This window comes from Acanthisitta chloris, unplaced genomic scaffold, assembly GCF_000695815.1.
Source record: "Acanthisitta chloris isolate BGI_N310 unplaced genomic scaffold, ASM69581v1 scaffold7252, whole genome shotgun sequence".
In the NCBI taxonomy this organism is placed as follows: domain Eukaryota; kingdom Metazoa; phylum Chordata; class Aves; order Passeriformes; family Acanthisittidae; genus Acanthisitta; species Acanthisitta chloris.
This window is the reverse complement of record NW_008661124.1, coordinates 84,784-100,846: the sequence shown is the minus strand read 5'-3', so window position 1 is coordinate 100,846 and position 16,063 is coordinate 84,784. Positions and strand designations below refer to the sequence as shown.

At 41.9% G+C, this 16,063-nt stretch overlaps 1 protein-coding gene across 1 annotated transcript in view; it reads right to left on the bottom strand.

Moving 5' to 3' along the window:
- The window catches only part of FER1L6 (fer-1-like family member 6), a gene marked incomplete at its 3' end in the record, with an annotated part of 31,532 nt that overhangs the window by 11,855 nt on the left and 3,614 nt on the right, over positions 1-16,063 (bottom strand). Inside the window, exons 2-11 of the mRNA XM_009070116.1 lie at positions 15,566-15,692; positions 14,897-14,951; positions 14,670-14,801; positions 13,892-13,954; positions 9,127-9,205; positions 7,627-7,783; positions 6,388-6,574; positions 4,606-4,798; positions 3,321-3,670; positions 867-975 (exon numbers count right to left, since the gene is read on the bottom strand). Coding sequence (XP_009068364.1) covers positions 867-975; positions 3,321-3,670; positions 4,606-4,798; positions 6,388-6,574; positions 7,627-7,783; positions 9,127-9,205; positions 13,892-13,954; positions 14,670-14,801; positions 14,897-14,951; positions 15,566-15,692 — 1,452 coding nt within the window. The remainder of the gene's footprint in view (positions 1-866; positions 976-3,320; positions 3,671-4,605; positions 4,799-6,387; positions 6,575-7,626; positions 7,784-9,126; positions 9,206-13,891; positions 13,955-14,669; positions 14,802-14,896; positions 14,952-15,565; positions 15,693-16,063) is intronic.

Here is a 16,063-nt window from a genome sequence, read left to right as displayed (position 1 = left end):
TCAGTATCACTCATTGATTGCTCTGTTTGTCACTGCCATTTCTCCCTGCACACACAGCCTTAGAGTTGAGCACAGGCATATACACAAGCACAAAGACAGAAAGTGCCAGGGTGCTACTGTCCACTTGGACTCTTGGTGGGTCTAATATAGAGATAATCAAACCACTGCAAGCAAAATGAGACCAATTGAATATTCTCTCTTAAATGAAATTTCTTCTGCTCTGAAAATCTCTGCTCAGTGTTCATGAAAATGTCTTTATTGTCTCTTTAGTCTGCTCCCAGGGACAATTCAGCTCCACCATGAGGATTTTCCTCATGCAGTACAGTCCTACTTTACACTGGAAGAGAATGGGACTTAGGAGGAGAATCTTAGGACAAGCTGATGCATGCATTTTGAGACTTGGCATCATCACTCCAATGCCACAATCACAGATCCACACGTAGCTCAATGGGGTTAGCAAAGACCATGAAGACCATGTGGCAATCCACATGGATCCTCCCCACAGAGGGGCTCCCTCATAGCTAGGGACTAACTGCAATGGACACCACAGAATGAACTCCGTCCTGAAGCAAATTTTCTGAGCTTGGTCTCTGAAGAGATTAGAAGGTTAAATACTGGTTAAATTGCTGTATATAGTGGGTGAGAGGATTTGTATTAATACAGGGTAGCTGGGAGTAGAGAGATCTAGACACCAGTATGCCCAGCTTGACTGTTATCCAGAGAAGTGATGATCAGAGTTTAATTAAAGTGTAATCTCTACTCTGAAGCTGATTCCTGAGCCCTGAGACACAGCTGTCAGTAACACCTATCATCCCCCTTCTCCTGAGTCTCCCTCTCTGCTTTGGATATGAGCTTAACACACTTACCAACAGAAACCTCAAAGGTTATTGGCTTGTCCCCAACCTTCCTATCAATCATTGTGGCTTCAAAAAATGTCCCAAAGAGGAGGAATTCCTCATATTTCTCTTCATAGACCTATTGGAGAAGAAGGAGGAAAAATTTGACAATTTTACCTTCTAGTCTTTTTAACAGCACAAAAAAGTCTTCATAGGTCTCTAGCAGTTGTGTTACTGCCACAGATCTATCAATCTGAGGTGGAGAGTGAGGCACATTTTTTAGGAAGAAGTAATAGCTCTTCTCTGAGAAATTGATATGTCTGTGCGACTTTGATCTTGTCAATATTGTCCAGTTATATGATTGGTTATGTAAAAGTCATTACCTCTCACTTCATACTCTGCCTCACCAGTAGTTGCTATTAAACGATTTCAGCATCTTCACATACTCTTATACCATCATTCAGACTATACATCTATGGCAGTTTAAGGGCAGTTTTAGCACAACAGCAACAGAATATCCCCATCCCGATATAAGTCAGTTCCCAGTGACTGTGGCAGTAGTCTTCTTTTCCATTGCAATAGTAAATGCTGCCACCATAATGCATCCAGGCTGGGACTGCTCACCCAGTTCTGCTTTCCCCAGGATGACCTTAACCTACTGCCCATACATTTGTACTATCAAGACTTTGACTTTCCTCAAAGTCAAGACTTTGACATTAAGATCCAAGTGACACAATAAGACACAAAAATTTCTGGTGTCCACACTTAGACGCAGCCTTGTGCTAAAGCCAATGAAACAAAGCAGTCCATCATGGGGTTTTCATCCTGCTGTGTTTTAAACCACAGGCCCAAAGGTGGAGTCTCAGCTTAGGGCAGTTCAGTTCTCCATTCTTTGCCTTCCCTGGCATCACAGGACATAAACCAGTAACCCACTAATCTTGTTTTCAGCTTTTGACAGAATTTGGAAGCACAGAAACCAAAGGGTCTCAGCATAGTAGCACACCCTGAAAAGTATAATGACCTTTTGTGGAGTTTTAAGGCTCTGCTAGGCTCTGTTTATGTCTATTGGAAACACAGCATCAACTTGCTCCTGGCACAGACTCTCACTCAAGAAAGGCCAGCTAACACCTCTGATGCTCTTCAGTCAGAAACAAAAAAAGCTATTAACCTCAAACCAAAACTAAGCTGAAAAGAGATATATTTTATGGTTTGAGTTCTCTCCAAACTTACACCCTGACTGCCATGATCTTTCCCATGCAAACCCTACTCATTTCACAACATGGACACCAGCAAACTGAAGCCCATTAGACAAGATCGGCACTAGCTTCTTCTGCAACAGAGTAAGGCAATGAATAAAACATCAGTTGAATATGAATATTTGTTTCCCTGACTTTTGCAAAGCAGAAACAGCTTTTGATACAGCCCACGATCTCTTCATTTTGAAAAACCTCTACTAACCACACTAAAGGGTGCTGGTCCTCAGTGAAAGGATTAGTAGCATCATGTATCAGAGCCAATGCCACAGAGAGATTGCAGCTCCAGAGTAACTTCAGCTTCTCTACCCCTTGATTATTTCCAGCATGAAACCCAGAGCATAGGGTGCCTGATAAAGCCAAGGTTCAGAGACTACAAGGCACACATCTATCTCCCATTATAAAGAAAACAAACTGCAAATGTTTAAATCTTCTTGCTGCTGGAATAGGTCAATAAAGTTTTGCTGTGGGGCTGGATAATTTCCTTCTGTTGTCTCGGAGGTTCTGTGAGGCATTTTTTGCATTATTTGTAATGTCTAGTTCTTGCATTTCCTTTCAGAGAGCTGCAATACAATTACTGTGTCTGCTGTAGCATGGAATATTGCTGAATGTCAAAACCAAAAGAATATCAAGCATCATTGTATCATGTTGTTACCTTTTACTCATTCTGTATTTGAAATTGAGGCACAATAGCCAGAAATAAATCCTTATTAAGACTAGTGATATTTGCTGGTGTTACAGCAGGGGTTTTTTTACTTTACTTGGAGTATTTAGCTAGCACCTAAGACAACAGTGTTTGAATTGCTCACAATAATGGATTTCTTTCACATAAAAAAAATGTAAATGGAAATAAATGTCTTCTAATGACACCTCTATCACAGTCTTCAGAGTAGAACCGAAGGGCAGTGGCAATTTATAACTATGTAAGTATATAAAGCAACACCAGAGCACAAGTGCACATGACTGGCTTGCAATTACCCATGCCATTTCTCTGCTAACATACTCCTTGAACTTCTCCAGCTAGCACTCATGCTGGAGATGCCAGGGCACAGGCATTAATGCTCCATTTGTGCTGTATTATTGTGGGAAGGTCCCAGGACTATGTAGGAATGGAAAAACTGTAGGGAGCACAAAAAGCAGTATTATATGGCCTGAAACCAAGCACACAAACCAGTGCCATCCTTGGTGGTTTAGGGGCATATGACAACCAGTCTCGTAATATCGTACTGACCTCTAAAGGTACATCAAATGGCTCAACTTCCACTTCAGTTGAGTTCATCTTATTGGAAGGCAAAGCTGACCTTCGATCCTCTCCTGCTTTCTCAGTTTTGTCTTTTCCTTTGGGTGTTTTGAAGTCTTTGTCTTTAGATGGCAATTTGATATCCTTGATAATACTTGAAAACTTCAACTCACGGGTTCCTCCTGAAAGTATCTCCACAGCAATCTCAATGAAGAGACGTCCTCTGAAGGAGACCCCTTCTCCAAAACCTTCGTTAAGCTCCTGGTGATCATCCATGAGGCTGTGGTTCCTGGGTGAGCCATAGAGATTGATCCAGGCAGGCCCAAAGGTAGGCAAAAACCCTGGAGATAAAGTACCTTTTATGGCACTTCTGTTAGGTGTAAGCATGTGCTCCTCACTGTCTGCTCCAAGAAATCTTGCTTCTTGCACACCAATTGCCAAACCCGGACCCTGGACATCTGCCAGTACCCAACTGGGACTCTGCTGGAGCTCATTCTCAGAAGGTGTTTGTACCATATGTGCTGGGGTAGAAGGTCTATTGCATCCCTTGAAGAAAAGAGCTTGCTCCCATCAGCTGTGGGCTGGAATATGGTGGGAGAGGAATGGTGGCTTTCTCTTTTTGTTCAAACTGTTTCCAAGTCCATGTCACTACTCAGATTATACAATTTTTTCTTTTATTTTCTGATTAAGGACTCAGATGCACATTTGAATTGGCAGGTTTAAGGAGTTACTGTGCCTTTGCTGAGCTGTGATAAGTGACCATGTTCCACACATAGATCACACAACATAAATAAGGCTATATATGTAGACTTAAACAACAGTGAAGAGATTCCAGACAGTGAGCCTCACCTCACACAGGTGAGGACAACACACTAGTCCATGGTTCCTCCTTGGGTTGTAACAGCACCCAGCTGAGCCTTACATAAACACTGCTCTTCCTGGGTAGATCAAAACAACAAGCCTAATCTGCTTGTGATTTTCAGTTTGTGCCTTCATTGCCTGACAGAAACTCACATGAACTATAAACATTCATTGGTCATCCCTAGTGGACTAGAGCAGACTATTGCTGCAGTCACAAAAAAGGTACCAGCAGTCCTTTAACAAGACAGTGGCAGACCACCATACACCAAGCACAGTGTAATCTAAATTCAAAATAAGCAACAGAAGGACACTTGAACTCTAGTCACTCCAAAAATGGGATTAGCCAGTGCCCAGATCCCATGCAAGTAGAATTTACCTTAGGGGCATATATTGTAACAGACATTTTCCCCTTTACCTTTGTCACCATCTTGTTCGTTTGATATTTTCTTCAAATCGATGAAGTGAGTGGCTAAAGCCACATCGTTCACGCTGCCTTCATCCCAGACCTGGATTTTAACTCTTCGACAGAGTGGAGGGAACATTTCCTTGAAGATAATCTGTTCATGCCATACTGGGTCTGCACAGTTCTTTTGCACTGTTGTCCGGCCCTGAAATGAAAGTCCAGCAAACTTAACCCCAGAGGAGTCTAACTCTGGAGCATGGCAATGAGTATAGCACAAATTGTACTTAGCAACATCTCTCTGGTCATTTTTAAAGCACAATAATCTTGAAATTACTTTGGCTTTTCTATTAGCTCATTTATTTTTCTCTCCATGTCTAATAAAAGACCACATTATGGCTAAAGAATTCTCACTTGCACAGAGTCTAATTCTAACTCTTCAGGGCCCTCATACACAAAATGTACCTGTAAAACCAGACTTTGGCATTTCTGCTACAAGCTGCATGTCTTCAAATGGCTTTTGAAATATCTGGGTAATGGTAATGCAGCACAGTTTGTCTCATAAAAGATTAAATTCATTACAGCTGCCAGGCTGCATGTACCAATGGAATTACCTTAAATGAGCCAATTTATCTAGCATAAAATACGATTACTGTGGCTTGCATTCTGGGTACATGCCTGTGTGTTAGTGGTGTAGGCTCCAGAGCTATTCCTCCTAATCTGAAGGAGATGGCAGGACTATATCACAGTCTGTGCAGTCACTAGTTGTGGAAGGACTTTCACACTTGGTGAGGAGAACCAAGCCAGGAAACCCACCAATGCTACCTCTAAGACCATATTTTACACACCTGTGTGTAAACTCATATCAGTGACCTATTTGTATGTCTTCTTCAGCCCCCTATTGAATCTGAAGGTGCTGCATGCATTTGACTGTTTTAACCTTTCAACCCACACTAGTTTAAAAAGTAATACTCTGCAGTTTGGATTCACAACAAAACATGAAATTAGCACCAAGGACCTCATTCTCATGCTTCAAACATCTGGAAAGGACTAACTGGAGTTGTCCCTAAGGCTTCTTTGCAGACAGAAAGCTTTTCTGGCTTAAAAACATTTCCAGTTTGATTCTTTCTTTATTCACACCAATAATCAAGACAAGCTCCCTGACAGTGTTTCATGGTGTATCCCAGAGGAACCAGACCCCTGGACCTCCTCTACACTCCTCTTCCACCAAAGCCAGAAGCCCCTCTCAGCAGTAATCTGTTGCACCATGTTTGATGCTGAATTTGCTCTGGGAGCAGTGAAGCCAGGCAACAGTTAGACAGTCTGCTAAAGTGCTTATTCTAGCCACAGGAAAGCTGCGAGGGTCCTGAATTTCATCAGAGTAATTTAGAAATCAATACACAGCCCTAAAATCCAGGTTGAACCATCTTTACTGATTTCAGCCATGCTTTCATATTTCACACTAGGGAGACCAGAACACAGCACTTACCTAACACCACGCTGAGTAAATCTTGTCTTGTAACTTGGTGTTTTAGTGACAGTGCTATGGAATTCTCTTTCCCCTCCTGCTGCCTGCCTCTAACCTACTGCTGTGAGGCTGATATTAGATCTGATGGTATTAAGTGTTTCCGTCACTTTATTCCTACATAATTTAAGAGCTGAAAAAATTGTGACAGAAATATGTGTTTTACTTAATTTATGTGACTCTAAGTTAAAGGACATCAGCATAATCACCTGCCTGTAGCACAGCTAATAGGAAAGAAAGCCTACTTTTGTGATCAAGAGGATTCCAATTACCATTTGACCTGCAAACATCACCACCACATAGGGATCCACAAGGTCTTTACTGTCACCTATGAATGCTTTGGTGACATTGGCCATGATGCTAGAGTTCATCTTTGGAAGTCCTTCTGCTTTGTAAATTCTCACATAAAATCTGGCCCATGGCCTTTCAGATGGAAAGCCTTTGGGGATCAAGAGGTTCCTGAAAGAAAAAAGAAATTGGTTTCTTAAAATTGAAAACTTGGACAATGAAGTGATATTTTTTCCAACAGTATTGTCACCTCAAGTTAACATACACCCTGAGAAGACACAAAAAGGTGTATTAATTTGCTTCTGCACCTAAACAAAAAAAATACATTCTGGTAACTGAGAGAAAATGATATAGCATTACTCAGCAAACTTGTCTATGTGATACAGAATCAGGCCTAGTCAGATCAGGTTGCTCAGGATCTTGTCCAGTAAATTCTGAATATCTACAAGGACAGAGATTTCCCACTCTCTGTGGGCCCTTGTTACACTTGACCATCCTCATGGTAAAAAAAATCTGCTCTGAAATTCCCTTTTTCTAACCTGCATCCAAAGTCTCTTACTCTTCTACTGTATTCATCTGAAAACAGCCTGTCTCTGCTCCCTTCAGACAGGATACCCCTTAGCCTGCTCTTCCTAAGGCTCAAGAAACCAACACCCACCACCTTCTCCATGTTCTCCAGCCCTCCATCATCTTGGTGACTCTCCATAGACCTGGTCCAGTATGTCAGCACTGACCAGAAACAGTTTTCCTGTAAAATTTAAAGTATGCTGGTAGTGTATTTACCACCTTGAACTTCTGTATTTTACAAAGAGCATGATAGTGTACTTGAGTTTATCTAAGGATATGGGAAATATCCATGCACACACATCTGATAGGAGAGAAGCAATGGCTTTTCCTCATATTTTTTTCCTTCTTGTTTCACTGCTTTAATAAATCTTTAATTGGTTTCAGATCAATGAACCTTCTGTCAGGGATAATTTGGAATTTAGCCACAGGACTTGGTCAGTACTGTCAGCTGCAGAGAAGTGACCCTAACATGCCCTTCAATTTATTTGAGAGAATTGTAAAAACTCTTTTTGAGCACATCAGTACAGCCAGGTGTACAGTGCTATCCTACTATTTACCCTGAGTTAACAAGGAATAGACTGAAAGGAGGGCAGAGAACTATTGAGGTACTTAGAAAAGAAGAAAGCAATAAAAATTCAAAAACCCTGTTGCAGTACTTTTCAATCTGCTCCTCAGTATCAGCTGTTTTCTGCGTAGCTTGTATTGCATCACCTTTCCCAGTCACACTGATGTCACACTTGAGGTATCCCTTGGCTCCTGTCCTAATGTCAGCCGGGTCTGTGAGAAGTGCCCACTTGTCACAAAACTGATGACCTGTAAGAAGGACAAACTTAAACACTCAAATAGAGGATGCAAAAAATGCAAATATTTTCCTCTCCAATCCCAGAAAGGGCACAGCAAATGTTTGTGCTTTCAGCATTGTGCTGAAGTACACTTGTTTACCAGACACTTCTAAAGGGTCCAAAACATTGTGTGACTAAAAAAAAAAGCAAACAAAGGATTGATCCAGAGCTCATCAGGAGCAAGTTCATTTTCATCAATGGTTACTGAGATCAGTGACTAAAGACCAGTGAAAAGTTGGGTGAGGTTTCAGCAGCTGAATTAAGGCTGAGGCTTTATGAGGAAAGGCCAACTCTGATGAGAACTGTCTGAAGATCTCAGAACTCTGTGGCTGTAAAACCCTTTCTGGGAGTTGTGGCCAGGTGTAACACTGGCAGTCAGCTGAGAAAGGGAGGAAGAAGGGTGGACAGACATCAGAGGAAGAAGAAGTAGCCAGAAGCAGGCTCAGCTTCACCTTTCTAGGGAGAAAATGCATAAGACAATTCACCCACAACAGCCCTTGCTGCAGCCCTGTTTCAACAACCCACTTGAACAAGGTCCTAAATCTTACATTAAGCCCTCAGACATCACCTTTGCTGTGTAAAGCAGTGGGAAGGAGAGACCACAGTGCACAGGGATATGAACTCAAGACCAGCCCTCAGACACCACCTTCCTGTTCGTGTGAGCAGGAGATACAGGACAGAATTCAGAGACTAACACAGTCTGAGTACAGGTGTAGTACAGATGTACACACTCCAGATAGGCCATTTCTCTCTAGTGACTCTTGCAGGAGCCCTGAAGAGAGGGTGGCCTGAATGACTTGACACTTTTGCCATAACTGTGACATCTACAGCAAGTGGCCTAAATATAGTCATTCCCAAAGGCCAAGAAGAGACAAGATCCTTGAGTAATTGTGGAAGAGAGAAAGGTACGTGTTTTGTGGATGGTTGTAAAAACACATCAAGTAAGGGGTAGGTAATCTTCTCTTGGCTTCAAATTTCAGAAAGCACTGGACAACTCTGAAGATGACAGGTCAAGTGGACCCATGGGCACCTTTTTGTCATCTTCTTCTCTCTCCCATTATGGTCTGATCCTCCTCTTTCCTCATGCTCTCCTCAACATTCCTTCCATCCCACTCTCCCTCCCTCCCTCCTTCTATCCCAACACATATAGCAAAGTTTTGGATGCTCTGTAACAAATGAGTGCAGTTGGGTTTTGTGGAACATTCAGCTGCTCACTCTGGCTACCTAAAGAAGAGCAGCATGCCTTCCTCTCCTCTCCTTCCCTGCCTCACATCTCATTTAACAGAAAAAAAGGGAAGAAAATGCACCACTCACCTGGCTGACTGTACACTGTCCCCAGGTCTACTTTAAAGGAGCCTATCAGGACACTCCCAATCAGTTTGTTGTGCATAACCTGTTAGAAAAAAGCTGGTTAAAGAATGTCACTATGTCTCTTCCCAGTCAGCATATGAAAGAGCAATCCGAAAACAGATCACTGGTGGTTCAGGGGTAATAAGCAGCAACATCCAGCACCACCCAAAACTGGGGAGGACATAGCCAAAGCAGATACAGGAAGCACTTGAATTCTGTTCTTTAACCAATATTGTGCCAATTTAGAAAACAATATAGTTGTATCTGAGCAGAATCACACAGGTTCATCCCAGGTCCCAGGACTATATAGAATGGAAATTAGATGGATGTGTCTTCAGAGCAGATACAGTTATATTACTTATCCGGGCAGTTTTAAATTAATCATAATGAATATAAACACATGGGGTATAACTGGTTTCATAATAGGCTGCAGAAATCACATCACTTTCTGTGCAATAGCTGAATTGTCATAAGCATTGAGTACACTCAGAGGAGAAAGAATTGAAGTGTTTCTTTGCAACAATTTGACATGCACATAAACCAAGGGATTTACCTCCCACTATATTAATGAAACCAGAGAACTGATATAGATGTAAATGAGATGGCAAGCAGGCCCCAGTGAGTCTGTATCCTTATTCTTCCTGCCAAGTAATGAATATAATTTAATTCAATTCAAATTTAATTAATAATTTTCAATTGCCATCATTCTGGGATCTATGTATTTCCATGTCTGGTTTTCAGATACTTGCATGTGGTTCACTTTACAGACAAGGCAGTGCTGGCAACATCTTCTGAGGGAAGATGTGCTCTAGAACTGTATTTCTCAAAAAATGTATCTCACCTGGTTTCAGAATAGCTTAGAAGGCTGAAACTTATTTCTTGATTGTAAAAAGCCTCTGAAGTTAGGCTGAATTTTCTGGAACACCTTGGCCAAATTGCAAACTAAGCCCATGGGATTCAAGTCCACAGAAGCTAAATCTAAATGTTGAAAATAACCAAGACTTGGACTGCATTTCAGAAATCTGGAAGGCATCATACCCTACACATCCAAGATAGGGACACAAGGCTTCTGTGATTTTGCATTGGATTTGTCATGTGATTTTATTTTGTACACTTTTCAAGAGTAGGAGACATACATTTCAAAGGAAAGATCACTGATGCCTTCATCAAAATTCACCAGAAAATTTAGGAGGTTTCTAGTATAATATAATGTCATTCCCTGTTATGGGCCTGGGGTCACTGTGCCCCTGAGATTTAGGGAACACACTCAGTTGTCCTTGGTGATTCCTTACTTCAACCTGGAAAGAGTTTCTAGGTCTGAAAAATCAAGAGTGGACAAAGGAGCAGTTTTATTTCACTCTACTATTAAACCTTAAAAATTAAGCAACCCTCATGTGGGAGAGGAGCCAGTGTGAAGCCAATGCACTGGTACTGCTTTTGCTCAGTGCCTGATGCTGCACCGAACCCTCCCTCCTATGAGGTTGGACTAGGACACACAGGGGTGTGAAAGAAGCCATGAAAACTATTGGGTTTCATCCTGAAGCCAGGCAAAATTACAGCTTTGGAGGAATCTCATGGAAATAGTCATCTGCCCAAATTAACTGATCCAACTAGGATAACTTAAAAGGGTAAGAAGGCTGTAGCCTTTCTGTAGAATGAAAGAAAAAAAAAAAAAAGAAAGGGAGCTTCTGTAAGACTCAGAAACAAGAGTGGGATATGTGGTGAGTCCAAGGTGATGTTGTCTCATTGCTCTTTGCTTATTTCCTCTCCATGCCAGCACATTCAGAGAGCAATAAACATGAAGCATGTAAACCTCAGTTCTCTGTACTTGAGGTTTGCTGTGTGAATTGTGGTGCCCTTGAGTAAATGTCCCTGTTCCCTTTGAAATTATAGGGGTTTCCACTCCCTGCAGTACATGTTGCTTTTAACTGCTGAGGAAATAACTCACTGCTTCTTTCAAATGCTCTGCATCTTTCCTGGCACTTTTTTCCCAAGCATCTTTTTCCTAATGTAGCAAAGCAGGTGAGCATGAAGCTTATAGCAAACACCTCTTCTCTTCAAGGAAGCATCACAGCCACACTGTATTGAATTAAAGGTTTGTGTCTTTCCACACTTGGTTGACTCTATAGATGACTGAGGGATTTTCTTCGGATTTTCTAAGTGAGGACAAGCACACACAGTGTTAAACTGAGGAGTATTTCAGTACTGGACATACAGGTTTAGCACAAAAGGGGCACCTCAGTTTTGCTATTTACTACAAGTTTGCTGGAATGCACAGGAAGATAATAATGAAGAAAAAATTCTATTAATTAGCAAGTGCTGATAAATCGAAAGTCTCATTTTCTTCTCAAATGCAGTGTTTGAATACAGATAGACTACTTATCAACTAGTAGACAAGAGTACTAATTTTTTTGTTTTCCTTGAGCTTCCATATGCAGATAAATTCATTTACACAGATTAAGTAACTTTGGTGCATGAATGGTGCTGGTAATGGAGGCTGGTAATCTGTGTTTCTCCTTAAGTGAGATTCATACTAAGCAACTGATGTGTAACTTTTCATCCTTAAGGGTATCCTTCACTCCCAGCACACGTATTATTTCCTCTCTTTGTTTCTATTCCCCTGACAGACTGCATTCTATGTGGCAAGGTAATGAACCTCTGTTTTCAGTAGCATACAAGAGCACTGCACTGCATGAGTTTGTTGTTGTTTGTGGGGGTTTTTTTAAAGTCATTTTTATCTAGAAGATCTTTAATTTCTTAGTGTTGCACCTTCATCAGCTATAGATCAAATACGTTTGCTGCACCTGATGAAACTACCCAGATATATAGCAGGTAATGGTGACACATTTTCTCACACCCCAACACACTCAGCTGGCACTGTCACCTCCACCACTGGATATATGGAATCTTTATCAAAAGAATGTGAGATTGGAAAGATTGGACATATCTTGGAGAAAAATAACTATACTTTCCCCAGCAGCCAGCAGCACACAGGAGTTGATGCCTTGGTGCTGTGCAGATACTAACCATGTCAGAAACACATATGTGTGAGTTCATACACTGTGATATAAGTCATTGCAGTGAGGTGATACCTACTCCCATGCAAAACATGGGCCACTGTCAACCTGTAGTAAATTCCATTCTCAGAGATAAGAGATCAGATCTGCAGATATCCTATGTAGCTATGAACTTCATATATTTGAGCTGTGAATGTGATATAGTGGATTTGAACTGAACCTTTGGATTCAGAGTGCAAGTTTGCTACCAGCATTGAAAACCTAGTTGAGATGTCCATGGGTAAATGAACACTTTTTATTCCTGTAGCTGGGAAAAGTCACATAATTAGCAGATCAGAAAAATGAATAGAGAGTAAACATATCTAAGATGTGTCCCATAGCTCCTGACCGGTGCTTGTCTCTCTCAAGTGTGACCAGCACGGACACTTTCTAGGTGTACCTTTTTGAAATGGACAAAGCACTTCAGAGAAAAAGAACCTTTCCGGGGGCAACAATTCACTGTATATATGCCAGAGAAATCTCTGGCAAAGTGGGTGGACTTTTGGCAAAAAACAGTTCATGAAGGGCACAGCTTGTGATATTTCTAAACAATACAAATACAGCACTGTTCAGAGTCTCATGAGATCTTTAATTCCTTAGCAGCTTTGCTAAGTGTGGTGATGAGTCTCAGACAAGATAACCAGCAGGCTCCATATACTTTGCCTTCCAAACTGCACATCATTATCTAATGCCCCAAGTCCAAGAGCACGTATGTCTTCCATCAGGACTGCTCTGATAAGTCACAGAATCATAGAATTATTAGGGTTGGAAAAGTCCTTTAAGATCATCGAGCCCAGCCATTAACCCTGCATTGCCAAATCCACCTCTAAACCATGTCCCCAAGTGTTACATCTACCTGTCTTTTAAATATCTCCATGGGTGGTGACTCCACCACTTCACCAGACAGCCTATTCCAATGCCTGTCTACCCTTTCAGTGAAGAAATCTTTCCTAATATCTAATCTAAACCTCCCCTGGCAAATTTGAGGCCATTTCCTCTTGTCCTGTCACTTGTTACTTAGGTGAAGAGACAGATCCCCACCAGTCTATAACCTCCTTTCAGGTAATTGTAGAGAGCAATAAGGTCCCCCCATAGCTTCACTAGGACTTTATTTGCAGTGAGCAGCGAGAGCAGCACTGAGCACTTGGAACCCACACCCATGCTAATAGCAACCAGCCACTGACACCCCCAGACAGCCTGAGAGCCAGTGCTGAGGATAAAGCATCTGGATTAGTTTAGTTTAGTTCAGTTTAGTTTAGTTTAGTTTAGTTAGAAAAAGTTGTATCTGAGGGACCAAGATAATCCAGAAGTTTCAACTCAGTCATTTGAATCAAGTGGCATATTGAAAATTGGAGGAAAGAAGACAGTGCTGAGAAGAGTGAACTAAGCTGAATTTTCTTTTACATGCAGATTGCCAAGCCAGCAATGAGTGTTCCTGCACAAACAGACTAAATCTTCCTTAAGGGTTATGTTCCTTCAAATCACTGCCAGCTGCCTCTCCTCCTTTTCCTCTCTCCTATTCTTTCTCTTTCCTATACTTCATGCTGACTTTATAGCACTCTTGGTACCTAAAATAATTTCTCTTTTTAATTACATTAAGAATCATTTAGAGGCAAAGTGACAAAAACATCAATGCCCTTTACTTACTCTGCTAAGATTTTCCAGGTACTTACAGAGATGTTGATTATTTTGTCAAATAGCAACACCTGTGGTCCAGCAAAATCAAACACAAAGTACTGTGGAAAAAGGGAAGAGCAGATCAGAGTCATCCTTGTGCGGGTAGCCAGCATTGTCAGCAGCATGGTTTAGTGTTTTGGGTTACTACACAGCCCCAGTGAGGCACTGTGGGTGCTGGGGAGGCAGTGGTGGATGTAGCAAAACCCTTCGTTGCACCTGGCTTGTGTCTGCCATGGCCCAGACCTGTTTTCTACTCTCTTCCTTGCATGGCTGCATAACACCATGCTTTACAAATACCTATGGGCCTTGGTCCACCTCAGAAGGTATTCTCAAAAGGGACAGTCAAAAGGACTGTCAAAAGGGAGGAAACCCAAAGGACCTGTTGGTTTTGGGGGTTGTTTCGATCTCATTTGTCACTAACTGGAACAAACATACATCAAGGAAAGGCTGAAACAGTGAAACAGTAGAAAAGTGGGGAGGGGGGGAAGGCACTAGAGACAAAGCTCCAAAGCTCCAAAATGGATAATTTGAAAAACTGCAGCAGCAGTGGGAATAGAGCAGAATGTGATGAAGACAGTGGAGAACAGGATGGACAGAGCTTGAGAAGAGTAAACAGAGCTAAACCCAAGGAAGCTACTGTTCATGCTTGGCCTGGACAGACTTCCTTGCTCAGACGTGTGCTACCAAGTTAATTCATCCCCTCTTGAGCTACCAAAAGCTAGAGTCTACCCAGAGCCACTGAAGAAAGTGTCTTCTTTAAGGGAAAGCACCTACCTCATTGTAGAAAGGGGCATTTGTGCCTTCCTTTACTGTAGTTTGCTTCTTCTCATCACCTATCTCGATGATCACCACAGGATCAATGTTCTCACCCACCAGCTGCCTGGCCTCAATGATGGTGATGGCAATCTGTGGGGCACAAGGACACCATGCACACTCCTAGGCTCTGGTCCAGCCTGTCTGGGGAATTCACAGGCACATGAGGTCCATCAGCCCCTGCTCACCTGGTAGTTCTGGGATTTCATCTCCTCTTCATGAATTCTGGTCACCAGCTTTGCCCTGTTCAAATGATAAAACAGGTCATTAGGCATCTCTAGGCAAGAGCTGGTACTTGGACCCACATTGGAAAGCCTGGTGGACACCAAGCAAGCATTGTTTATGGCAGACAGCTTTGTTGTAAACTGTTAGGCTTGATTTCATTAGCAGAGACCATCTCTGTCTTTCTCATATACTCATTAATACAGAAATGTTTTGCATCCACACAAACCAGTGCAACTACCTGCTATGAATGGGAATTTTTTCACTTGTTGATCCCATCAAACCCATTCTTCCTCTGTATGAAACAAAACTACTACACAAGCTCTTTGCTATAGACATTGCTGCTCCCTTTAGCTCATTTTCTTTAGCAGAGTTCATTAGCACAGTTGAGGCACTCTCAGGAACCATTTCAGTCTCTCCCTGGAGTAGATAGCATCTGGTGATTTCATTGAGCTGACAATATTTTGCTGACAGGTACATCCCACTCCATCATGTGGGAGAGCAGAAGTGAAGGGATCACTGCTGTCAGCAAATGGATTTTCTGTCAGCAGACGCATTGTCCTAGGGCGATCTATTCCTGAGAATGTTGAAAAAGGTGTTTTGGGGGATGTTAGGTAAGATATAGGAGGGAGCACCTTTTCCTATTTGGGCTTAAAGGTCCAAAAACATTGGACAGAGCATCGCTGTTCATTGAGTCTTCTTCTCCCTCTTCTTGTCTTCCAGGAATGTCATAGAGAAGATTTTCACCTTCATCATGATCACCTGATGAAGAAAACAAACAAGAAAGTAAATCCAACATCTGATTTCTACTAGCAAAAACCTCACTTGAAGCAGAGCAGTGAATTTATCAGCATGAACAGAATATTTTATTTATTTCAGTGTCCAATTACTGACACAGCAGTGGTTTGTATTGACCAGCATTGATTACAGCATGTTGTGGTTTAACCCCAGCAACAGCCAAGAACCACACAGCCTCTCACTCACTCCCGCACCAATGGGATGGAGGAGTGAATTAGAAGGATAAAAGCTACAAAAACTCATGGGTTGAGATAAAGACAGTTTAATAGACAAAGCTAAAGCTGCACACACAAGCAAAGCAAAACAAGGAATTAATTCACTGCTTCCCGAAGACA